The sequence below is a fragment of the Microchirus variegatus genome, assembly GCF_963457635.1.
Source record: "Microchirus variegatus genome assembly, chromosome: 21".
Taxonomy (NCBI): Eukaryota; Metazoa; Chordata; class Actinopteri; order Pleuronectiformes; family Soleidae; genus Microchirus; species Microchirus variegatus.
The window spans coordinates 488660-515259 of NC_139822.1; the positions used below are offsets into that span (position 1 = coordinate 488660).

At 41.4% G+C, this 26600-nt stretch overlaps 1 protein-coding gene across 1 annotated transcript in view; it reads right to left on the reverse strand.

Moving 5' to 3' along the window:
- Nucleotides 1–11263: 11263 nt before the first annotated feature.
- The window catches only part of alk (ALK receptor tyrosine kinase), a gene marked incomplete at both ends in the record, with an annotated part of 379437 nt that continues 364100 nt past the window's right edge, over nucleotides 11264–26600 (reverse strand). Inside the window, 4 exons of the mRNA XM_083907769.1 lie at nucleotides 11264–12370; nucleotides 24727–24817; nucleotides 25434–25568; nucleotides 26087–26188. Coding sequence (XP_083763895.1) covers nucleotides 11264–12370; nucleotides 24727–24817; nucleotides 25434–25568; nucleotides 26087–26188 — 1435 coding nt within the window. The remainder of the gene's footprint in view (nucleotides 12371–24726; nucleotides 24818–25433; nucleotides 25569–26086; nucleotides 26189–26600) is intronic.

Below are 26600 nucleotides of genomic sequence, written 5' to 3' on the forward strand. Positions count from 1 at the left end.
GTTTGAAAAACATTTCATCAACAGTTCAGCTTCTTTAAAATAGCCTCTCGTGAAAGACATATCTATGATATAGTCTCTGGCTTTTGTTTGTGTTCCATATTTCATCTATACTTGGCATAATATTTTGTATCCATAACTTCTACTCTATAAGAGCATGAGTGCTTTTAAATTTCATTGATTTGAATGCATACTATCAAAGTGTTTTGGCACAGTGTTTGTTGTCGGTAATATATTTTTTGTTTTCATTCAGTTTCTGTATATTTGAAGCGTGAGAGCAATTTAGTCTGATGCATTTATATGCTTGGGATAAATAACAGTATTTGTAAGAAAATTAAAATGAATAAAATACAATCCTGGTCTATTTTCTATATCTATATCCTGATGATTGTACGTCTCTGAACACTGTAAGTTGACCGTAGGTGTGAGAGTGAATTGTTTGTCTCTGTGTCCCTGTGATGGACTGGCGACCTGTCCAGGGTTTGACCCCCGCCCATGTCAGCTCAGACTGGCACAGCATCCCCCCGTGACGTGATGGATGGATGCATTGTACGTCTCCTTTTAACCGAAAATGTTGGCTCGAATTTGTTGTGTTCATGAATTGCAGATTTTTTTTGCAGAGGAGCTAAAAATGAAATGGCACAAGCGCTTTGAAATGGTTGCGCGTCTGTTCACTTACCATCTGATTCCAGTGGGACTCATCTGAGTAAAAGCTTTAAAAGGCTGCTGCTGGAGTGGACGTGTTCGCCTCACTACTGCTACAGCAACAGGCTTCAGACGCTGTACTTTCTTTTAGAAATAACTATAAAAAAGTGAGAGCAAAACCAGGCAATTAATGACACTGATCCTCACAGCTTTGCTTATTTAGAATCATCACAGTGAGCTCCAGGAGCCTCCTTTTCGTTCACCGTTTTGCATCTAAATCCAAATTATTCTTATGTACATTCTCACTCATCTGTTATTGTGGCAACTCCCATCATTAAAATCCATTTCCATCTCTACCATCAGTCCAGTTTGATCGCAGCAGAGGAGAAGAACTGCTGACACCGCTCAACCAAGCACGGAGCCACAACAGCCAGTGTTTAAAGTCCACCGTTGGCAGAGTGGACCCTGTCTCCCATAAGTCTGCTCACGTCCAGGTAATTAATGAACCAGAACACATTCAAATGCACTAATTGCAGACATGCTGGCAAAGTCAAGAAAAATTACCTCAAAATTAGTTGCTTTAAAACCATCAGTTTCCGTTCCAGTTCAACAGTACTACATGCATAATAATTATTAATAATTTATATTGGATTTGAGTGATTTAATGAAAATATTATTTAACAAGATATATATTAATACTTAAAACTTCATGCAGTGAAAAGTGACTGCATTATTACTTCCAAAAAAGTCAACAGTGACAGTATTTGATTCTTAGAGGAACCATGAATTGTAAACCGCACATGGGCAACATATGGCCCCGGGGCCAGATGCAGCCCGTGATATACTCACAGGTTACCTGAAGATGACTCTGTATCAGCCGTGTGAGATTAGCAGTTTTAGTGACAGAATCAGAGCTATGATGACAGGAGGCCTCAGAAATGGAAAAGTAGCCTCGGAAAGAGCCACTATACAGGCCTAACACTTCAGTTTTGCACCTTCACACTAATAGCGGTTAACAAGTGAAACACAGCCAGACTTTTATTTTGAAATAGACACAGGAAAGGAAATCTATCTGACAGCTTTTCACAGTAGTTTTACTTTTATACAAAGATGAGTTTAATGATACTTATTTGAAACTTTTTACACTCTGCCCTTTGCTTGCTAAACTGATATTTGCCACCAAAATAATTATTTTGCCATCGAAGCGCAATCGAGAAAAACTTATTGTTCCTGTTTAACATGCGTTTAACTACGGAGCCCCCGAAGTGACATGAGAAAAAGAAAACTGATGGAAAAAAACAAAAAACTTGAAATCTCGAGTTTCAAAGTCGAGTTCTTGAGTTCCAAAAAAAATAAATTATTAATTTTGTTTTTTTGATCACAGACACTTCCAAAAACATCACCTGCTTTTAGAGAATCAGGCCTGTGTAGAGACTTTATAAAGATTAACAGAACATTATATCTCACAATCCTTTACATTGCATAACAAGTTCAGATTATTGTATATTTGTTTCAGGAGTGGTCACAGTCAATAAAATAGTATAATGGGCCCTTGTGTTCAGAAAGAGTGTGAAGTAAAAGGTCAGCTGAGACGGAGGCTGCAGTGAAACAGAGGAAACATTGAAGTTTACGTCTAGAACAAATGTGCAGTGAGCGGCAGCAGCACTCACACAATAGAGAGTGATTTCACTGCTGGTGGTGAGGAGTGATGTATTATGATGAGGTGCGTCAGGTTTCGTGCTCAAATCTGTTGCCATATATCAGCCGGTTACTGTGATATGACATTTTTTTGTTGGCATTTGTAGAACGCGTTGTTTTATAAATTCATGCAGCATTTGGCATTTTTAAGTATATATTTATTTTTCAGCCCATTTGCGAAGTGCTTTTTTTCTACACGTCACGATTAAGCATTGGTAGGAATTATTATGATGTTGCATTTATGCTGCATTTTAGCAGTTTAAGGTATTATATAACATAATTTACACCAGTTTCCTCTGGTGGTACATGTACAGCAGAAATGTACAGCAGAACTACTCTAGAACTAGAGAACTAGAGCGAGCTACCGCGGCCGTAGCAGACGAAGCGGAGAGAGTGGAGGCGGGACTTCCACTACAAGTAAAGAGACGCTTGTTTTGTTCTCTCGCGTTTGTCCTTACAGGCTCCGGTAGAAACATGGCGTCTCTCTGCTAACAGTGGCTATGCAACCGCGGCCCGCGACCATGTTATTTTACATGACTTTTTGAAACACTACGAAAATGAAACAAAAACTATTATACAGCGACTAGACAATGCAGGAGCACATAATATGAATAAAGAAGTGGATTTTGGGTCATATAAACCCATAAATACTACACAGTGTCCCTTTAAATAATAAATAGAATCACCTTATCTCTCGCTCCATCTTAACACTTTAAAACCGAGCGTATCGTCGACGACAGGTTTGGACAAGCGCACTTTGCATTACCGTAGTGACACAACGTGTTGTGATGTCGGAAATATACCAACCATTTCTTCTGAAAGCTGAGAACTTGCACGTAATTTCACTCGCAGCTGTTTCTAGAATCATTTAAAATTCAGATTTTTTTTACCTGTTGGACATTGAGACAAAGACTCAAACTAATTGTTAATTAACTGTTCAAATTTCAAATTTAACATGCAAAAGCTGTTGTTCGGATACAACTGCAGTGTTTTTCTCAATAAACCTTTTTGCTTTTCTTCAGTATTTTAACATGAAGTAAATTGTAACTGCCAGATATTGGAAGTTATTCTGGAAACATTGGGCAAAAGCACAGTTACAGAACATTTTCTGGTCCTTTTTATAGTTAAAATAAGCAAAAAACAAAAAAGTCTAGATGTTAAGGTGATAAAGGGTTAATCTAACTTCACTATACCGGTGTGTGTGAAGTATTATGTGAGGAAGAGGAGGAGGATGAGAGAGCAAATTATCTCTGTTATCTTCTTCTAACGTTGGTGATATTGGTGTTACTTTGAGAGCTTCATATTTTCTCAGATGGTACTTGGTATAAAAAGTTTAGAATCACTGGCCTACTGTTAACTTTGTTTTGAATGTTTTAGAATCCAGTGTGCCCTGGAGGTTCCATGTTGTGAAAATATATGTGATATAATTCAAAAATAACTAAATTTAGTATGTCATTTTTCCACCACTTTTACGACATACGTTATTAAAAGTTGTGTTTTTTTTGACATACTGGGATAAAACCTATGGCCTTTTTAGGATTTATTATTCTGTGAAGATTCCATGTTTTATGTCAGGTGCTTTTATGATGCTATCTTTCCATATTTTTTCTCTCTTGGTTTACCTTTTGACATTTATGCTTTAGCATTGTCAGTTCCTGCGGCACATTCTGGTGTTTCAACATTATTTTATGGCATTTCTCGTCACTTTTTGCGGAAGTGTTTTTTGTGAGTGTCGTGAGTTTGTGAATGATTTTGGTTTCATATGCGTGAAGTAATAGAGAATAATGTTTCAATGGAAACTCTAAATTAAGCCTCTGAGCTTGAAGAACTCTTTGTCAGAAATTCATAACAAGAGCAATGCATTGATTTTATACTTAGTTTCTAATAATGAGCTGTGTGACTCCCACAGCCCTGCACCTGGTATTTATATGGTTGGTTATGTAACTAAGCTGCACGATCACTGTACGCGCTTAGTTTCAGCATCAGCACTTTGCAGAGTTGATGACCTCTGGGAGACGAGGGATCTTTGTAAAATGATGGAGAGCAGCACTGACGCAGCCCACACACATGCAACACAGTTTCTTATCATTAACCGATAAACCCAGGCTGCTGCTAAAGCCTCTACATTTACAGACATGTTTATAAGGCAGGGAAAATCCTGCTGGGGTCTACGTTGATCCTGTCAGGGCTTATGTGCAGTAATGACCGGCTCACTGTACATAATCCTGCTTATTACACCACTACTTTACCAAAGTCTGGTGAACTTATCTCTGATTATTTATTTCCTGCAAAGACTCCTGTGATACCCATCTAAACAAATACTGCACAGTAATTAAAGATACCTCACCCTCTAATGTGGGGTCTCAACCTCAGATTACTCATGAGCCAGTGAAAGATGAACTCCAGTTAAACCTCTCCTTTTTCACCTGGGGATGCAGTTTATTGACCTAGGAAGAAATGATTAGATTTTATGTGATGATCCAGACACAGAGCAGGATTCAGGACTTAAAAAAAATCAGTTGTTAACCTTGCATGATAAGAGAGTATGCTGACACTGTGGGGAACTGAACAGCGTTGGGAGATTGTGTGCTTTCTGAGCACAAGGGCTGCAACGATTAGTAGACTATTATTGTTATAAATCAATGACTTAATTAATTGTCAACCAAATTGAAAACTGATGAATCAGTAATAATTATTTTTCAGCTTCTTAAAAGGGTATTTTTTCCGGTTTCTTTGCTCCATATGACAAAGAAATAATTGAAACTGAATCATTTTGTGGACAAAATAAGTCACTTGAGAACAGGATTTCCACACTGATCAACATTATCTGACATTTTATGGACCAAACAAGTACTCAATCAATCGAGAAAATAACTGACTGATTAATCAATTATGAAAGTAATCATTACTGGCAGCTCAATTGAGTACTTTCTCTATTTTTAGCCTGTTTTATATTCTGCTCTGAAAATTAAAGTATTTTCCCTAAATTCATTAAGCAGCGACAGTGTTGGGGGTAACGAGTTACAAAGTAACAGATTACATTAACAATATTACTTTTTTGGGTAACTAAGTAACACATTACACTAAAAATATCGGTAACTACACTACTTTCCTTGACTATATTAACGCGCTTTTCTGCGTTACCCATGCCGTGTTTGCCTGTGTGTAAAGTTCTGATCCGTTTAAGTGATGTGTGTGCATGCGTGTTGCTTGTGTGTGTGCTTGCCTGGACACTGTTGTCATGGAGATCGATTTGAGTGACGTAGCTGCTGGTGCGAAGGAGGGAAATAGAGATGGATATGCAGACGCCGGAGAACAGGCTTTTAGCCAGCAGGGCGTCCGGGCGTCCTGGGGATTGAAAATAATAAGAAATCAGACGCCCTACTTTTAGGCAGGACGCTCTAAAGACGCCCTATTTTTTCCTCCCGTTTCCCACGGTGACCACCAAAACGATGTTGTGATGACGCGTGCAAATACTGCGGCCAGCATGCACCTGTCTATACGCGCTTAGAGGCTGTCCAAGTACACTGTGGAACAGCACTTATTAAATGCTGGAAAGTCTCTTTGCGCGGAGTGAAAACAATAAAAAAGTGCGCTCTTGAGAATCTGTCAACACGTTTTACTAAGATCTACTCGGATCCCCTGTATTTCATCGCGACTGTTGACTTCATCATGGACAACAGCACAACAGTCTTATATTATAATTAGCCTTTTCCTAAAATAAAACAAATTAGTGACATTTGCTAGTCTTTGAAACAGGAGAAGTTCATTTCAGGCCCAGTGATTTATACATATATTCTGCCCTCCATTCCTTTTGTATGATAATTATGTAAAACTGAATCAAGGAAATGCTCTGTTTCAGGGTTTTTAGTACAGTACAGTGTATAATATGTAGTCACAGAAATGTGCTATATTGCTCAGCAAATAACTGAGACAGAAAAGTATAAAGATGTCTCAATCCAAAAAGTGGTTCTGCCTTTTAAGAAGGTTCCTCCAGTCATCATACATCAGCCCAGTGTCCACAGATTCTGAATGTAACCTGAATGTAACCTTCTAGTGCACGTTTAGTCATGACATGTCAATACAACAGGACACATATTGTTGTCTTAGAGCAATCACATCCGGGAAAAGTACATTTGGTCCCAGTTGTTTAGTGAGTCCGGCTAAGGCTGGTAGTTTGAATCCCCTCCTCTCAGTACTATCTGTGGTTTGCCATCTAACCAACATTGAAGTGGTTTTTAGCACGTGTTGCATGTGTTGTGTATGATTTCCTGGTTGTTTGGCTTCTCTGATGCTTGGTTTTGCTTTAGCAAGATGTTGACTCCACAGTTACAGACTGGAGAAAAACAGAGGACATGAGTCATGGTTGTCCAACCAGGTTTGCTTGTGCTGACGCATGTGAGGAATAAAGCCAGTGAGTGAAAACAGCCATGTAACATGTCTTTAAGAGTAGACTGGCACTATATTATGAAGCACTGTGTGCTCAGTGTTATCTTGTCCTGTTTGTTTATTGCTGATTCTCTTGTAAGGTTGGACAATGGTAATGATGACCAAAAACATGTTATGCTCATGTTTCTGACAGCAGAACAGTTCCTACAACAGAAATATAAGCATTTATGTGAATAGGTTTAAAAGATTATTGACCGTAGAATTACAATACTACAATAGCAGGTTTTTTTGAAGTGGGTTTGTGAGGAGTTCAGAGGAAAAATGGCTCCCAGCAGGGGACAAAAACCTTGATCTCACTGTCTGACAGAGATAAAGTAAACCTCTTTGTAAACCACTCACTCACAGGCACCTGAAGTAAGTGCTTTCAGAAGATCAGAGATGCTGGTCACTGCTGTCTCATTTGGTAAATCTCACCTTGGTAAATCCAAACACAACACATAATAACACATTTGAAGGCAGCAGTAGATCCACAGTTCCTGCATGTCATGTTGTAAAATAGCTGGTTTTCTCTTTGGACCATGAAGTGGTTTATAAAGTGACTCAAACTTCAATTTCTTGGCAGAAAGTGGATGTAAAGTGCTCGAAGTGCTTGTTAAGACCAGAGAAGTGCTCTGTAAATGCAGTCCATTTTCTTTTACCTTACTTTAGAATGAGTCAGTTTCAAGATGTCAGAGACAAACTGATTGAGTTTATTTAATGAAAACAGAAAAAAATCATGTACAATAGAGTACATTACATATCTGATGGAGTGGACAGTTTTTGATTGGCCCAACTATTGCTATAGTTACAACCCATTACCCTATAATGAGCCCCAGTCTCACATCCATTACACCAAAGACCTGCAACAGCTGCAGGAATCTTATGTTCGGTTTAAAGGTGCAAATATGCAACATTCGGCCTTACAAGTTGTCAGTAGACAAATATTACAGCCCATTCAAACATATTAACAACCTGTTTACTCTAAGGTCGCTTTCACACCTAATAGTCCACTAGACTCGGTACGATTGGGGACTTGGTTCAATTGGGGTTTGCATTCACGCTGCACTTTGGTCAAATAAACCAAACCTTTTGAATAACGTATTCCCCTCCTCGCCTGAGGTGATGCTGCAGCATCGTTTTATGTGAACATACGATACATATAAAACACAGCAACAATGGACTCAGACATTTCCCCCGGCTATGGTTCTACACGTGCGTGTGTTCTGCTTGTGGTTACCCACAATGCCCTGCATGTAGTTTCTTGCATTTGGTTCACTTGAAGCATACCGAGAACTATGTTTTAGGCGGACCAGAGTTTGCTTGTTTTGGAGGGAATCCAAACAAGCGACAAACTTGCCTGCCTAGGTGTCCTATTTGTGATTTGGTGGGAGGATGTTTCCATGTTTTCTCTCGTTCTCAGTTAAATGTTCTCAGCTTGAGGGGATTGGTTGCAGTTGGAGGGACATATGACATATGATAGTTGTGGTTTGTGTATCAAGATGTGAGATATTTATAGTTTTGGGATGCTTTGGCTTCGGGTGTTCCTGCATGGCAGTTGTACGGCTGAGATAAGCCATTTCCAACTTGCAGAGCGTACAAACCACCAGATTGTCAGGTCTCTGTCTAAAATACTCCCACAGTTTTGATGATTGTGAGCAAGTTTTTTTAATTTTTAATTTTATTTCAGCTTGTTCTCCATCCGTCCTAGTGTGACGTATTTTCGTTATCGATTACATCGACATATCGCCCCAGCCCTAGTTCTGACATGCTGGCTCTTTGTTTAGCATTTATTTAATATTTTCATGCACAGACGTTTTAGGGAGCAGAGGCTCAAGTGAAAAAAGGGCAGATTATTATAATTTAAGATTCTTTGTTTAACAATTGGGAAATGTTGACTAATAAACACCATAAAATATATGAATATGTTGAAGTGCCCTTTAATTTTCCTCAAGGCTTCTGTATTTAAATTGATAGAAACATTACATGATGACCTAACCCATTTGGAAAAGCTTTTTTACCTACATTTGGAAATTACAGATATCATTGTTTAACATTGAGAAAAGTAGTCAAATATATTAAATTGGGAACTTATGCTATGGGCCACAAAAAAATAGAATATACAGTATTTGATACAATGCCGATTTTGCAGGTTTTCCCACTTACAAAGCATGTAGAAGTTTGCGATGTTTATCATAGGTACACTTCAACTGTGAGAGAGGGAATCTAAAACAAAAATCCAGAAATTCGGATGTCTCAAATACTTATGTCATGCAATAAAATGCAAATGAATTACAACATACTAAAAAATACAATGTGGTTTTCTGGATTTTTGTTTTAGATTCCCTCTCTCACAGTTGAAGACGACCTATAATAAAAATGACTTCTACATGCTTTGTAAGTGGGAAAACATGCTAAATTGGCAGTGTATCAAATACTTGTTCTCCCCACTGTATAAGAGATGAACAGAGCAGCTGCTTGAGCTATGCCTGAGGTTTATCTGTACATGTTCATGTTTAGGATAAATGCCAGTTCAAACGATGATGATTATGTCTTAAAAATGTGAAAAATTAACGTGGCCTCAACACCAAATAGAACAATAGACAAAACGATTATTATATAGTAATTTATTAATTTTGGTGAATGTCTTCTCAAGGGCAATTTACAGCTTTTACCAGAGCCATAGTACAATACTTTATAATTACAACATTTACAGGTGCAGTTCACTTTGTCTTTTTACATCAAACGATGGCGATGAGCTGTGAAGGGAACACAGCATTTTAACACAGGTGCTGGAGATGAAGCAAAGAACTTCTCATTAGCCAATATATTGACTTTGCCTGCAGGGCTACATTTGTCTTAATCAGTCACCGAGTGTCATGACACACGCGACAGCTCACGTTTGCTTTGCAGCAGGACTGACGGGAATGCACAATACAGTCAAGCAAAAGCATCAAAGAAAGACACACTGTTTTTCACTTCAAAAATCAACACTGCCACACTGATGGTGTTTTCTGATACATCTACATGTATGTTACTGTCCTTAAACTGAAAAGTTCATACACACAGGTGAGAGAAAAGTGAGCAGAGTGAGACTCAAATTGGTCCAAGGTTTCAGTCACATGTAGAGCAAAAAAACAGTTTGTATTCAAATGCGTCCCTCTCACTCATTTGTATTCCACAACACTCGTCCTGTAATAGAAAAGACAGAACACGTAGAGATTTAAGATTGTAGAGTGCTTTGAGATAGCAATGTGAAGATTGATTCAGCATCATCAACTGTGTTTCTATATCCAGACAATCAGGGGAAGGAAATATTTGGATTAAACAAGAAGGGAATTGATGAAAAATTACTGAAAAAAGCAATGAGTAAGAAAAGTCTCAGCTTCACTGTCTCAAAGCACTCTTTCAAAAAGAACCGAGTCATTAACGAAATAAAGTCCAAGTGCTTTCATTAACACCAGACGCAATGAGCTTACACACATATTCAGCTATAACAAAAGCTGAGGGTGGCACGTCTTTATTATATTCATTCATCAAATCATGTCTCTCATACCTGCTTCATTGTTTTATTTATTCATCCACCTTAGCATAAACAACGCTGCTGCCTTCATTCATTCCAGACCATTTAACTTTTGATTTTCAGGACTGGGAAAAAAAAACACAACCAAATCCTGCAGCTGAAAATAGATAAAAGCACTTGATGTAAGATGAATCTGTTTGGATTTTAAGCAAGTTTATTAATAATTTATAGAGCCACTTTCAAATAATAAATAAACAAATGAATAAATAAACAAGCAGGCAAGCAAACATCAACAAACACATTTTTCCCAGTTTTTTTTCCCAGTATAAATGTCTCTGGTCCAGTCCAGTGTTCTATTCCGCAATATTCATGAAAAATAGTCTGATACAAGTTATTTACCGCGCTGCTGTTTTCCAAAAGGATGAGGAGAGGGAACAGTGAGAGTTCACATGTGGCTGACAGCTGGAGACAACTTAACACAGTCAACACAGACTATCCAGCAAAATATAGAGATTTGAATCCTCCAAATGGTCCATTCTCCTGTACGTACTGAGCATGAAAATACAGTTGACCTGTCGTCCACCTGTGTCATGTTTCTTAGTATTTTCACTCAGTCTTGATCCCTTCAGCAATGAAAAAATACTTTTTTTTAAAACTTTTAAAACTAATCTTTTCACTAAATTTTGCCTCCCAAAAGTGTTTCATTTTTTGATGTGCTTTAACATCTATCTGGGATTTGAACACACCTCCAGAGTTCTCTTAGGAAAAGCCTAATGGATTCATCCAGCTCTGTTTCACTGAGATGAGTTTGCTCAAAACTGGAGGGAGAAACCAAAATGTAGGATGGTGGTGGGGGTGGGGGTTTGAGTGTAAAATGATCTCTGTCCTAAAACACAGTGTTTGTTGCTGAGTGTCCAGGACACACAGTCTTCAAAGACAGGGTCTGAAAAAAGACCAGCAGTACAGGCATTTAGGCTAAAGCACAGTGGCGTTGTGGCCCTCCATCCTGGGCAGTCTGGGGTCCTGCACTGTTCCCATGGTGACGAGAAGAGGGCGGCTGTCCTCCGACAGACCTGGCCGACCCAGGGATGCTGGAGTGGGAACAGAACCCCCCCTCTGGTGAGCTGCTGAGGAGGACATGGAGGCTCCAAGCTGGGAGGCAGGGTGTGGAGGAGGGGGGGCCGGGTTGCCGTGGGCAGCCTCCAGTGGCAGACCTTGCTCCTGGTAGCCGTAGCCGATGTTCCCACAGGGGAATCTTCTCAGTCTGTAGAGGGGAACTGGGGGCAAGGCGGCTGAATCTAAAAGCAGAGGTGACTGTGCAGCAGGAGGAGGTGGTGGAGGTAACAGAGGTCTACAGAGACCCTGTTGCTGCTGCTGCTGCTGATGGTGCAGCAGCTGAAGTTGGTGTTGCTGCTGGAGTTGATGCTGGAACTGCTTGTGCTGGTGCTGAAGACCCAGTGCTCCTGCCATCTCAGCCACCGTCCGTCCCACATGCTCCTGTCCCTCGCCGGGTACCCTGCCACTGCTGCCTCCCACACCGCCCACCCCTCCCTGTCTCTGATGCTGCTGTTGCTGCTTCCTCTTCTGCTGCTGCAGGAACCATGAGCCATATGTTGGGTTCCAGAGACTGGTGTTCTTCCCGCTATGGCCCTCCTTCTCAGGTGGGTGGCCCTGGGTGAATGCCAGGTTAATGTGCCCCCCCTCTACGCTTGGCTGGGTATTGACATGAGGTCCCTTGGCTGTGAAAGTAGAGGAGGCTGTGGAGGTGATTGTATTAGTGGTCGTCATGGTGATGGAGGTCTGTGTGTGAGGCTGCTGGTGCTGGTGGAGGTATAGCTGGGGCTGGGTCGATGTCTGTGCTTTGGCCTCCGATGCTGTGCTAGCCACAACAGTATGTTCACCTCCTCTCTGGTTCTCCTCTGTAGGATAGGATGGTGGCTGTGGAGCCTCCCCATCAGGCACCTGGGTATTAACCAGCACAGTGGGAGCTGAGGTGTCATCAGAACGTGCTGGTACACGCTCCTCCTCCTCAGGCACAGGACCATACTCTACAGGCAGAGGCACCGTCACCACATCTGGGTCCTGAAACAAAGTTGACAAACAAAAGTGTTAGAAAAATTGCCATCAAATTACAGTTTCATGTGATACAGACGTTTTATATCCTCAACAAACAACTAATACAGACCCCAATTAATGTTTACATAAGTATCTATTTTATCAACACTATTCAGACATGATATTAAAATCCATCCAGATATGTGATCACAAACGATCATTTGTGAGCTGTCCATAGGACACTTTAGTGACCATCTCTCAGTTGACATTCTCAAACCAGTGGCAGTTTTCAGCCCGATATTGTGTACCACAGCCGCAATGTTAATGCTGAGTGGTGCAAAAAATACTTCACCCCGACTTACCCTTGGATGACATACTACTGAAAACTATGACTGAGCTGCTCCATGCGCCAATGTGACAAAAAAGTCATAATGTCATCCAAAATTTGACAAAAAAGTCAATAATATAGTATGTCATCCAAAATGTTTATTTTTTTAAAGCACATTTTTTGTGCTTTCTCACCTTTAATGGAGAGGATAGTTGAGAGAGACAGGAAATGGGAGACAGAGAGGGGGGAATGACATGCAGGATAGACCGCTCGACACAGGATTCGAACATAAAGAGGACTATAGCCTTAAAATTGGTCAAAAACATCATAGTAGTATGTTGTCCAAAAATGGTCAAAAACGTCATAGTATAGTATGTTGTCCAGAAATGGTCAAAAACTTCATAGTATAGTTTGTTGTCCAAAATTTGTAAAAAACGTCATAGTATAGTATGTCGTCCAGAAATGGTCCAAAATTGGTCAAAAACGTCTTAGTATAGTTTGTCGTCCAGAAATGGTCCAAAATTGGTCAAAAACGTCATAGTATAGTATGTCGTCCAAAATAGGTCAAAAACGTCATAGTATAGTATGTCGTCCAAAATTGGTCAAAAACGTCATAGTAAAGTATGTTTTCCAAAATTGGTCAAAAGCGTCATAGTATAGCATGTCATCCAGAAATGGTCCAAAATTGGTCAAAAACGTCATAGTATGTCGTCCAAAATTGGTCAAAAACGTCATAGTATAGTATGTCGTCCAGAAATGGTCTAAAAAGTCATAGTATAGTATGTCGTCCAAAATTGGTCAAAAACGTCATAGTATAGTATGTTTTCCATAATTGGTCTAAAACGTCATAGTATAGTATGTCGTCCAGAAATGGTCAAAAATGTCATAGTATAGTATGTTTTCCAAAATTGGTCAAAAACGTCATAGTAAAGTATGTCGTCCAAAAAATGGTCAAAAATGTCATAGTATAGTATGTCGTTTAAAAACGTCATAGTATAGTATTTTGTCCAAAATTAGTCAAAAATGTCACAGTATAGTATGTCGTCCAGAAATGGTCAAAAACCTCATAGTATAGTTTGTTGTCCAAAATTGGTCAAAAACATCATAGTATGTCGTCCAAAATTGGTCAAAAACATCATAGTATAGAATGTCGTCCAGAAATGGTCACATAACGTCATAGTATATAGTATGTCGTCCAAAATTGGTCAAAAACGTCATAGTATAGTATGTTGTCCAAAATTGGTCAAAAACGTCACAGTATAGTATGTCGTCCAAAAATTTATAAAAACTTCTTAGTATAGTATGTCGTCAAAAAATAGTCAAAATTGGTCAAAAACATCATAGTATAGTATGTCGTACAAAAATGGTCAAAAACGTGAGAGTCCACCGGAGGGCAGTTTCAACAGTTGAGCAGCCATGAATGATGTAATATCACGTTTGTCCACCGGAGGGCAGTTTAGATAAATCCATTTGGAATCTTCCACTTCCTGTTTGCCATTTGGAGCCAGCAGGAGCAGGAGGAAACACATGGAGGACGAGGAGCAGCGAGGACAAACGTGGTAACTGCTGCTTAAAAATGATCCACACATTTTCTCTGATGTTCTGTTGACACTCTGTTTACAACTGTTGTTAACATCCGACCTGAGTGATCTGATCACAGGTGTTCACATGCCACCACATGCTGCTGCTAATGCTGCTGCTATTGCTAATGCTAATGCTAATGCTAATGTTAATGTGAAGTCACTGCTCCACAGTAAACAAACACCTTTCATTTCATATGTCTTCACATACAAATGATGTTGAAATCATCAGAGACAACATGATACGATTTATCACGATATTTGAAAAATCATATATTGCGTTATACTGACAGTGCTAGTGAAAGTGAGCACTTGGCACCATCTAGTGGACTGAACTATTAATTCAGAGTTGCATTTACACTGTTCTGTTCAATATTGTCACAGTGTGTCTCTGACCACCTCCTGTCGTGGTTTGGCAAATCGGTTAGCAATCTGGTTTCTTGGTTTGTGGACAAAACAAGACATTTTAGAACATCATCATTTTCAGATCAACATTTTCTGACATTTTATGGACCAAACCATGAATCCAGTATTTGTTTATGGAGCAGTAAATTAGGATTCACCTGTGATTTCATCACCTCAGACGAACGTTAACAGCACTTGTCAACAGAGCCTCTGTTTAATGTGTCTGCATTGATTTCCATTGTTAACATGTGACTTTAGTGAAAACCACATTCACCTGTTTGCTGCTTTTTCAGGCTGAAGCCAGTCCAAGTCAACTGCAGCTTAAGAGCTCTTCATTGTTGGGATGTTAACACAGGAACTTGATCAACACTATTATTTGTCCAAAATGAGTGTTGATCAAGTTTCTGTGTGAACATCTCAACACTGAAGAGCTCCAAACAGCTGCAGTTGACTTGGACTGGCTTCAGCCTGAGAAAGCAGCAAACAGGTGAATGTGGTTTTCACTAAAGTCACATGTTAACATGTAAAAAATGATGTGCACACATTACTCACACAGAAGTCTAATTAATGTGTGGATGATTTTTAAGCAGCAGTTACTGGACACCTGGACCCCAACTGTCTGGTGGACTTTCCAGGGAGTGAACCCCTGTCATTTTTTTATGTTTTTTTTTATGAATTTTGGGGGAAAATGTGTGAAATAAAATGACATAACCCCCTCCTGTCATGTCTGTGAATTTCCGGGGGGACACAAGCCCAGCCCCGTTTCCCACCACCACACCAACACCAGTGAGTAATCTCTTGGGACTGCGAGGTGGAATCGAACCAGCCACCACCGGACTGATACAACCTTACGGTTGTGAATGAAACCACTACGCCACACATCCCTGTGAGATTTAGTAGCTCTTGGTGTTTTTCAGTGTTCACTTTGGATGTGGACCCTTAAATGTTGGACTATAAGGGAATTGAACCCATAATCCCAGGATCTCAATGACTGCTCCTTAACCAGTTGAGCTAAGTCCACACTCTTTTTCCCATCATTCGAACTCCTATTTACTCTTCTTGGTTGAATATTGTATTTAAAATGCAGTCCATGCAAGATTTGAACCCATGCTCACAAGAACCTCAGGAACTTGAGTCATTCTCTTAGTGCCATGTGCTATCTGTCCTTGTGTGATTTTCCTAACATTTGGAAGCATTTCAATAATAGAACTCATGACATCAACACACACAGTGATTAACTGTGGGGGAGTGGGGGTGTGGTGGTGTGGAGTGTGGAGGTGTGGAGTGGGGGGAAGTGGTGGTGTGGAGTGGGGGGAAGTGGTGGTGTGGAGTGCTCAGGAGTGGGGGCAGTGTGGGGGGTAATACACAAACACAGGGAGAACATGCAAAACGGCATGCAGGAAAGTCCATGTGCCAACCGGGATCTGAACCCTGTTCAAAGACAATGTAGTATCAGCTACACAAGTGCTCTACCAGGTGAGCTATTTGTACTTATGTGCTTTTTCCTAAAATTTGGAAGCCTTTCAATAATGGAACATGACGCCGACGTATTGTACTACTTATTAACGTCCGTCTGGCAAATGCAGCCAAACAGTTAGTGTAATGGTTTACACACTTGTCTTTGGAGCAGAAGACCTGGGTTCGATTCCCACTTGGAGCAAGCACCTTTATGCATGCACATTTTCTCCCCATGTGATTGACACAAACACTGAGGTCTGGATGTATGACCATCAACACTAACTTTGCATACACACACAGTGATTAACTGTGGGGGAGTGGTGGTTTGGAGTGGGGAGTGGGGGGAAATTGGGTGCTTGGGAGTGGGGGAGGTGTGGGGGCGGAGTGGGGGGTAATACACAAATACAGGGAGAACATGCAAAATGGCATGCAGGAAAGTCCATGTTCCAACCGGGATCTGAACCCTGTCCAAAGACAATGTAGTAACACACTACACAAGTGCTCTACCAGGTGAGCTATTTGTACTTATGTGCTTTTTCCTAAAATTTGGAAGCCTTTCAATAATGGAACATGACGCCGACGTATTGTACTACTTAATAACGTCCGTCTGGCAAATGCAGCCAAACAGTTAGTGTAATGGTTTACACACTTGTCTTTGGAGCAGAAGACCTGGGTTCGATTCCCACTTGGAGCAAGCACCTTTATGCATGCACATTTTCTCCCCATGTGATTGACACAAACACTGAGGTCTGGTTGTATGACCATCAACACTAACTTTGCATACACACACAGTGATTAACTGGGGGGGAGTGGTGGTGTGGAGTGGGGAGTGGGGGGAAATTGGGTGCTTGGGAGTGGGGGAGGTGTGGGGTGCTTGGGAGTGGGGGTAATACACAAATACAGGGAGAACATGCAAAACAGCATGCAGGAAAGTCCATGTTCCAACCGGGATCTGAACCCTGTCCAAAGACAATGTAGTAACACACTACACAAGTGCTCTACCAGGTGAGCTATTTGTACTTATGTGCTTTTTCCTAAAATTTGGAAGCCTTTCAATAATGGAACATGACGCCGACGTATTGTACTTCTTAATAACGTCTGTCCGGCACATGCAGCCAAACAGTTAGTGTAATGGTTTACACACTTGTCTTTGGAGCAGAAGACCTGGGTTCGATTCCCACTTGGAGCAAGCACCTTTATGCATGCACATTTTCTCCCCATGTGATTGACACAAACACTGAGGTCTGGTTGTATGACCACCAACACTAACTTTGCATACACACACAGTGATTAACTGGGGGGGAGTGGTGGTGTGGAGTGGGGGGAGTGGTGGTGTGGAGTGGGGGGAGTGGTGGTCGAGTGGGGGGAGTGGTGGTCTGAGTCAACCAGACCTCAGTGTTTGTGTCAATCACATGGGGAGAAAATGTCCTAAAGGTACTTGCTCCAAGTGGGAGTCAAACCCAGGTCTCCTGCTTCAAAGACAAGTGTGTAAACCATTACACTACCTTATTGGCTGCATGTACCGGACGGACGTTAATAAGTAGTACAAGACGTCGACGTCATGTTCCTTTATTGAAAGGCTTCCAAATTTTGGGAAAAAGCACATAAGTACAAACAGCTCACCTGGTTGAGCACTTGTGTAGCGTGTTACTACCTTGTCTTTGGACAGGGTTCAGATCCCCGTTGGAACATGGGCTTTCCTGCATGCAGTTTTGCATGTTCTCCCTGTGTTTGTGTATTACCCCCCTCACTGCCCCCACTTCCCCCCACTCCACACCACCACTCCCCCACAGTTAATCACTGTGTGTGGATGCAAAGTTAGTGTTGATGGTCATACAACCAGACTTCAGTGTGTGTGTCAATCACATGGGGAGAAAATGTGCATGCATAAAGGTGCTTGCTCCAAGTGGGAGTCAAACCCAGGTCTCCTGCTTCAAAGACAAGTGTGTAAACCATTACACTAACTGTGTGGCAGCATGTGCCGGACGGACGTCACTAAGTAGCACAATACGTCAACGTCAAGTTCCATTATTGAAAGTCTTCCAAATTTTGAAACCAACTCACAAGTACAATAGCTCACTTGGTTGAGCACACTTGTGTAGAGCGTTGCAACCTTGTCTTTGGACCAGGGTTCAAATCCCGGTTGGAACTTGGGCTTTCCTGCATGCCATTTTGCATGTTCTCCCTGTGTTTGTGTATTACCCCCACTCCGCCCCCACACCTCCCCCACTCCCAATCACCCAATTTCCCCCCACTCCCCACTCCAAACCACCACTCCCCCACAGTTAATCACTGTGTGTGTATGCAAAGTTAGTGTTGATGGTCATACAACCAGACCTCAGTGTTTGTGTCAATCACATGGGGAGAAAATGTGCATGCATAAAGGTGCTTGCTCCAAGTGGGAATTGAACCCAGGTCTTCTGCTCCAAAGACAAGTGTGTAAACCATTACACTAACTGTTTGGCTGCATTTGCCAGACAGACGTTATTAAGTAGTACAATACGTCGGCGTCATGTTCCATTATTGAAAGGCTTCCAAATTTTAGGAAAAAGCACATAAGTACAAATAGCTCACCTGGTAGAGCACTTGTGTAGTGTGTTACTACATTGTCTTTGGACAGGGTTCAGATCCCGGTTGGAACATGGACTTTCCTGCATGCCATTTTGCATGTTCTCCCTGTGTTTGTGTATTACCCCCCACACTGCCCCAACTCCTGAGCACTCCACACCACCACTTCCCCCCACTCCACACCACCACTTCCCCCCACTCCACACCACCACTTCCCCCCACTCCACACCACCACATCTCCCCACTCCACACCTCCACTTCCCCCCACTCCACACCTCCACACTCCACACCACCACACCCCCACTCCCCCACAGTTAATCACTGTGTGTGTATGCAAAGTTAGTGTTGATGGTCATACAACCAGACCTCAGTGTTTGTGTCAATCACATGGGGAGAAAATGTGCATGCATAAAGGTGCTTGCTCCATGTGGGAATCGAACCCAGGTCTTCTGCTCCAAAGACAAGTGTGTAAACCATTACACTAACTGTTTGGCTGCATGTGCCGGACGGACGTTATTAAGTAGTACAATACGTCGGCGTCATGTTCCATTATTGAAAGGCTTCCAAATTTTAGGAAAAAGCACATAAGTACAAATAGCTCACCTGGTAGAGCACTTGTGTAGTGTGTTACTACATTGTCTTTGGATAGGGTTCAGATCCCGGTTGGAACATGGACTTTCCTGCATGCCATTTTGCATGTTCTCCCTCTGTTTGTGTATTACCCCCCACACTGCCCCAACTCCTGAGCACTCCACACCACCACTTCCCCCCACTCCACACCACCACTTCCCCCCACTCCACACCTCCACTTCCCCCCACTCCACACCTCCACACTCCACACCACCACACCCCCACTCCCCCACAGTTAATCACTGTGTGTGTATGCAAAGTTAGTGTTGATGGTCATACAACCAGACCTCAGTGTTTGTGTCAATCACATGGGGAGAAAATGTGCATGCACAAAGGTGCTTGCTCCAAGTGGGAATCGAACCCTGGTCTTCTGCTCCAAAGACAAGTGTGTAAACCATTACACTAACTGTTTGGCTGCATGTGCCGGACGGACGTTATTAAGTAGTACAATACGTCGGCGTCATGTTCCATTATTGAAAGGCTTCCAAATTTTAGGAAAAAGCACATAAGTACAAATAGCTCACCTGGTAGAGCACTTGTGTAGTGTGTTACTACATTGTCTTTGGACAGGGTTCAGATCCCGGTTGGAACATGGACTTTCCTGCATGCCATTTTGCATGTTCTCCCTGTATTTGTGTATTACCCCCACTCCGCCCCCACACCTCCCCCACTCCCAAGCACCCCACACCTCCCCCACTCCCAAGCACCCAATTTCCCCCCACTCCCCACTCCAAACCACCACTCCCCCCCAGTTAATCACTGTGTGTGTATGCAAAGTTAGTGTTGATGGTCATACAACCAGACCTCAGTGTTTGTGTCAATCACATGGGGAGAAAATGTGCATGCATAAAGGTGCTTGCTCCAAGTGGGAATCGAACCCAGGTCTTCTGCTCCAAAGACAAGTGTGTAAACCATTACACTAACTGTTTGGCTGCATTTGCCAGACGGACGTTATTAAGTAGTACAATACGTCGGCGTCATGTTCCATTATTGAAAGGCTTCCAAATTTTAGGAAAAAGCACATAAGTACAAATAGCTCACCTGGTAGAGCACTTGTGTAGTGTGTTACTACATTGTCTTTGGACAGGGTTCAGATCCCGGTTGGAACATGGACTTTCCTGCATGCCATTTTGCATGTTCTCCCTGTATTTGTGTATTACCCCCCACTCCGCCCCCACACCTCCCCCACTCCCAAGCACCCAATTTCCCCCCACTCCCCACTCCAAACCACCACTCCCCCACAGTTAATCACTGTGTGTGTATGCAAAGTTAGTGTTGATGGTCATACATCCAGACCTCAGTGTTTGTGTCAATCACATGGGGAGAAAATGTGCATGCATAAAGGTGCTTGCTCCAAGTGGGAATCGAACCCAGGTCTTCTGCTCCAAAGACAAGTGTGTAAACCATTACACTAACTGTTTGGCTGCATTTGCCAGACGGACGTTAATAAGTAGTACAATACGTCGGCGTCATGTTCCATTATTGAAAGGCTTCCAAATTTTAGGAAAAAGCACATAAGTACAAATAGCTCACCTGGTAGAGCACTTGTGTAGCTGATACTACATTGTCTTTGAACAGGGTTCAGATCCCGGTTGGCACATGGACTTTCCTGCATGCCGTTTTGCATGTTCTCCCTGTGTTTGTGTATTACCCCCCACACTGCCCCCACTCCTGAGCACTCCACACCACCACTTCCCCCCACTCCACACCACCACTTCCCCCCACTCCACACCTCCACACTCCACACCACCACACCCCCACTCCCCCACAGTTAATCACTGTGTGTGTTGATGTCATGAGTTCTATTATTGAAATGCTTCCAAATGTTAGGAAAATCACACAAGGACAGATAGCACATGGCACTAAGAGAATGACTCAAGTTCCTGAGGTTCTTGTGAGCATGGGTTCAAATCTTGCATGGACTGCATTTTAAATACAATATTCAACCAAGAAGAGTAAATAGGAGTTCGAATGATGGGAAAAAGAGTGTGGACTTAGCTCAACTGGTTAAGGAGCAGTCATTGAGATCCTGGGATTATGGGTTCAATTCCCTTATAGTCCAACATTTAAGGGTCCACATCCAAAGTGAACACTGAAAAACACCAAGAGCTACTAAATCTCACAGGGATGTGTGGCGTAGTGGTTTCATTCACAACCGTAAGGTTGTATCAGTCCGGTGGTGGCTGGTTCGATTCCACCTCGCAGTCCCAAGAGATTACTCACTGGTGTTGGTGTGGTGGTGGGAAACGGGGCTGGGCTTGTGTCCCCCCGGAAATTCACAGACATGACAGGAGGGGGTTATGTCATTTTATTTCACACATTTTCCCCCAAAATTCATAAAAAAAAACATAAAAAAATGACAGGGGTTCACTCCCTGGAAAGTCCACCAGACAGTTGGGGTCCAGGTGTCCAGTAACTGCTGCTTAAAAATCATCCACACATTAATTAGACTTCTGTGTGAGTAATGTGTGCACATCATTTTTTACATGTTAACATGTGACTTTAGTGAAAACCACATTCACCTGTTTGCTGCTTTCTCAGGCTGAAGCCAGTCCAAGTCAACTGCAGCTGTTTGGAGCTCTTCAGTGTTGAGATGTTCACACAGAAACTTGATCAACACTCATTTTGGACAAATAATAGTGTTGATCAAGTTCCTGTGTTAACATCCCAACAATGAAGAGCTCTTAAGCTGCAGTTGACTTGGACTGGCTTCAGCCTGAAAAAGCAGCAAACAGGTGAATGTGGTTTTCACTAAAGTCACATGTTAACAATGGAAATCAATGCAGACACATTAAACAGAGGCTCTGTTGACAAGTGCTGTTAACGTCCGTCTGAGGTGATGAAATCACAGGTGAATCCTAATTTACTGCTCCATAAACAAATACTGGATTCATGGTTTGGTCCATAAAATGTCAGAAAATGTTGATCTGAAAATGATGATGTTCTAAAATGTCTTGTTTTGTCCACAAACCAAGAAACCAGATTGCTAACCGATTTGCCAAACCACAACAGGAGGTGGTCGGAGACACACTGTGACAATATTGAACAGAACAGTGTAAATGCAACTCTGAATTAATAGTTCAGTCCACTAGATGGTGCCAAGTGCTCACTTTCACTAGCACTGTCAGTATAACGCAATATATGATTTTTCAAATATCGTGATAAATCGTATCATGTTGTCTCTGATGATTTCAACATCATTTGTATGTGAAGACATATGAAATGAAAGGTGTTTGTTTACTGTGGAGCAGTGACTTCACATTAACATTAGCATTAGCATTAGCATTAGCATTAGCAGCAGCATTAGCAGCAGCATGTGGTGGCATGTGAACACCTGTGATCAGATCACTCAGGTCAGATGTTAACAACAGTTGTAAACAGAGTGTCAACAGAACATCAGAGAAAATGTGTGGATCATTTTTAAGCAGCAGTTACCACATGTTTGTCCTCGCTGCTCCTCGTCCTCCATGTGTTTCCTCCTGCTCCTGCTGGCTCCAAATGGCAAACAGGAAGTGGAAGATTGCAAATGGATTTATCTAAACTGCCCTCCGGTGGACAAACGTGATATTACATCATTCATGGCTGCTCAACTGTTGAAACTGCCCTCCGGTGGACAAACATAATATTACATCATTAATGGCTGCTCAACTGTTGAAACTGCCCTCCAGTGGACACACGTGATATTACATTTAGAGGAATATTTGATTCAAAAACAACAGATGCAGCAATAACTGAAAGGGGCAGCCTTCCATCTTGGGATTTTGGACGACGTAGTACAGTATGTTGTTTTTTGTCAAATTTTGGACCAAATATTTGTTTATTTTTTTAATTATGGACGACATAGTAAGTTGTTTTTGGTGAAATTTTGGAACAATTTTCTTTTCCAGAAAATTGTAAATTTTGGACAACATAGTATAGTAAGACGTTTTTGTCAAATTTTGGAAAAAGTTTTCTTTTCCAGAAAATTGTCAATTTTTGACGACATTGTATAGTATGTCGTCTAGAAATGGTCCAAAATTGGCCAAAAACGTCATAGTATAGTATGTCATCCAGAAATGGTGCAAAATTGGTCAAAAACATCACAGAATAGTATGTTGTCCAAAATTGGCCAAAAACGTAATAGTACAGTATGTTGTCCAAAATTGGCCAAAACGTCATAGTATAGTATGCCACCTAAAATTGGTGAAAAAAGTCATAGTATAGTACGTCATCCAGAAATGGTCAAAAACGTCATAGTATAGTATGTCGTCCAAAAATGGTCAAAAACGTCATAGTATAGTATGTCGTCCAAAATTGGTCAAAAACCTCATAGTATAGTATGTCGTCCAAAATTGGTCAAAAACGTCATAGTATAGTATGTCGTTCAAAAACGTCATCGTATAGTATGTCGTCTAGAAATTGTCCAAAATTGTTTAAAAATGTCATAGTATAGTATGTTGTCCAAAATTGGCCAAAAACGTCATAGTATAGTATGTCATCCAGAAATGGTCCAAAATTGTTAAAAAACGTCATAGTATAGTATGTTGTCCAAAATTGGTCAAAAACGTCATAGTATAGTATGTCGTCCAAACTGGTCAAAAACCTCAAAGTATAGTATGTCGTCCAGAAATGGTCCAAAATTGGTCAAAAACGTCATAGTATAGTATGTTGTCCAGAAATGGTCAAAAAAGTCAAAGTATTGTTTGTTGTCCAAAATTGGTAAAAAACGCCATAGTATAGTATGTCGTCCAAAATTGTCAAAAACCTCATAGTATAGTATGTCGTTCAAAAACTTCATAGTATAGTATGTCGTCCAGAAATGGTCCAAAATTGGTCAAAAAAGTCATAGTATAGTATGCTGTCCTAAAATGGTCAAAATTGGTCAAAAATGTCAATATAGTATGATGGTCACATGATGGTATGTCGTCCAAAACATGACCAAAAGTCAAAGTATCATATATTGTCCAGAAATGGTCAGAATATAGTATGTCCAAAAATGGTCAAAATTGTGCCTCCCAGTTCCGAGATCTAGTTGGTCTGCTGAAAACAGCTTCAATGAGCTAATAATTACAGTAACACACCACATTTTTTGGCAGTAACGGTAACAGCATTATCACGATTGAAACAGTAATTAATTAGATTACTTGCTCCTGATAAAAGTAACTCCGTTCCTCCTATCACTGTTGAGAGGTAACAAGCTCCATAAACTCTCTGAAGCAGAGGCAGCCATGAACTCGAGAAGATGGGATTAGACATTGGGGGATGAGATGGTTTTAGCAACGAGGATGTCAGGGATAGGTGTCACTTCACTGCCCTGACACCAGGAGATGTTCTAGCATCCTTGAACATCTGTCCAGCTGGTGATCCTGCAGCAGTGCAGCAGGATTAGAGCGTTTGTAGGTTTTGTTCCCTGCCTGTTCAAATCAAATACTTGCCTGTAAGCAGTAGTCAATTCTCTCCAGGATAGTTGAGAAGTTAGGCCTGTCTTCAGGCTGATGCTGCCAACTCTGTGTCATTATACGGTACCTAAACATACACATGTATGAACAGACACAAGCAGATGATACTAAGTTAAATCATTTTTACCACGCCCTGTAGAATGAAAACAAAACAAGTGAACAGAAGCTCTCTACCACTGATACCACATCTCTTTTGAGTATGATCAGCACATCCGTGATTGTTCTAAATGCAAAATTATAGTATATATATATATTATTACTACTACCAATGTAGTCCAGCACATCAACCCACACACAATCCTATATCTATTCATGTGGGAGGTGGTATCTTAAAGAGGGAGTGTGATATGGTCATAGATCCCCATCACATCTCCATGACCAAACTGGGCGGAAACATCTGAGAGAGCATAAGTGTGGGGTCCACGCCGAAAGCACAGACGATTCTACTGTTAGGTCAACATGAGAAAATCAGCAAATCCTCAGAGGCTTCAATCTCTGTATTTGCATACAACTGCCTCATCTCCAACTACTCATCAACCTCTTTGTTCTCTTGTTTGTGTTGTGAAGTTTAATTAGCCCTCAAGGGAACACATTATCGTTATGGTCATGTGCAACATATAGATACTTTCAGCACACGTGTGTGTGTGTGTGTGTGTGGGGCGGGGGGGTATTCCTGCACTCACACTGGTCCAGGGCAGTTTTTAGGCGGGTCCATTCTGCCACCGTTGGTCACAAACTCCAGCACTTCTTGGTTGCTGCGACTTGGATATGGCATGTAGCCCAGTGAGAAGATCTCCCACAGCAGAACACCAAATGACCTGAGAGAGGGATTAGGGACAATCCTGTTGGAAGCACCATTTTAGAAAGATGGAGTGGTAAAGGAATGATGTGCAGGTGTAAGCGGTGGCCTGATTCTGGTTGTTGTCGAGTGGAGGAGTCAAGTTTAAGGAATGACACTTCTAACTGTGGTTATGAGACGTTCCTCAGATTAACCAAAATAAACTAATGTTACCATCAGACCGCTAACACTGATTAGCATGTTGTGTAGCTAAGCTTATCGTAACATAACTTGTTTGAAGTCTATTGTACAAAAGTGAACTTGTCCACCAGTATTCCCAGGTGTCAAAGACATTTTCTTACATGTCTGCTATTTGCTGCAGAGAAGTGAAATGTAAAAAGCCACCAGAGATTACTGATGACATGTCATGTCCTTGAAGGGATGTCCTATTTCATAGAGGAACTCAGTTCCATGGGGTAAGGGGTGGAGGTAAAAATGAGACATGGGATTGAGCCTAAATTGCACTGAGACCAGGAGCAAAGTGTGAAGGATTCTCACCATGTATCTGTTTTAGATGTGAAGATGCCCTCCATGAAGGCTTCAGGTGGCATCCATTTCACTGGCAGCATGGCACGTCCACCTTTCCTGTAATAGCTTGCCCTGCACAACACAAACACACACATTTTAAAAGATGTTACTTATCATTTTCACACACAATTACACAATAACCTATAAGGACAATGCAAATGAAGTGATCCAAGAGCTGCTCTTCTCTTCTTCTTCCACTACCCTTACTGTGCATGCAAATGAACCTGGAAAAAAAAAGAGAATTGGAAAAATAAATCAATAAAACACGTGTCTATATATGCAGAGAGATGGAGAAATCGCCTCAGGTTGCGTTTCACATATGGAATGAGTGTGTTTGTCTTTGCTCATCTGATGAGAGGAGCTGAGGGAACTGTGATTCAGAAATGTGAACACTTTAATAGTCAACTATTTTCAGCGAGTCTGCTTACTGCAGCTTTATTCATTGCACACACTCTTTTTTTGTTTGTCCACTAAAAATAAAAAA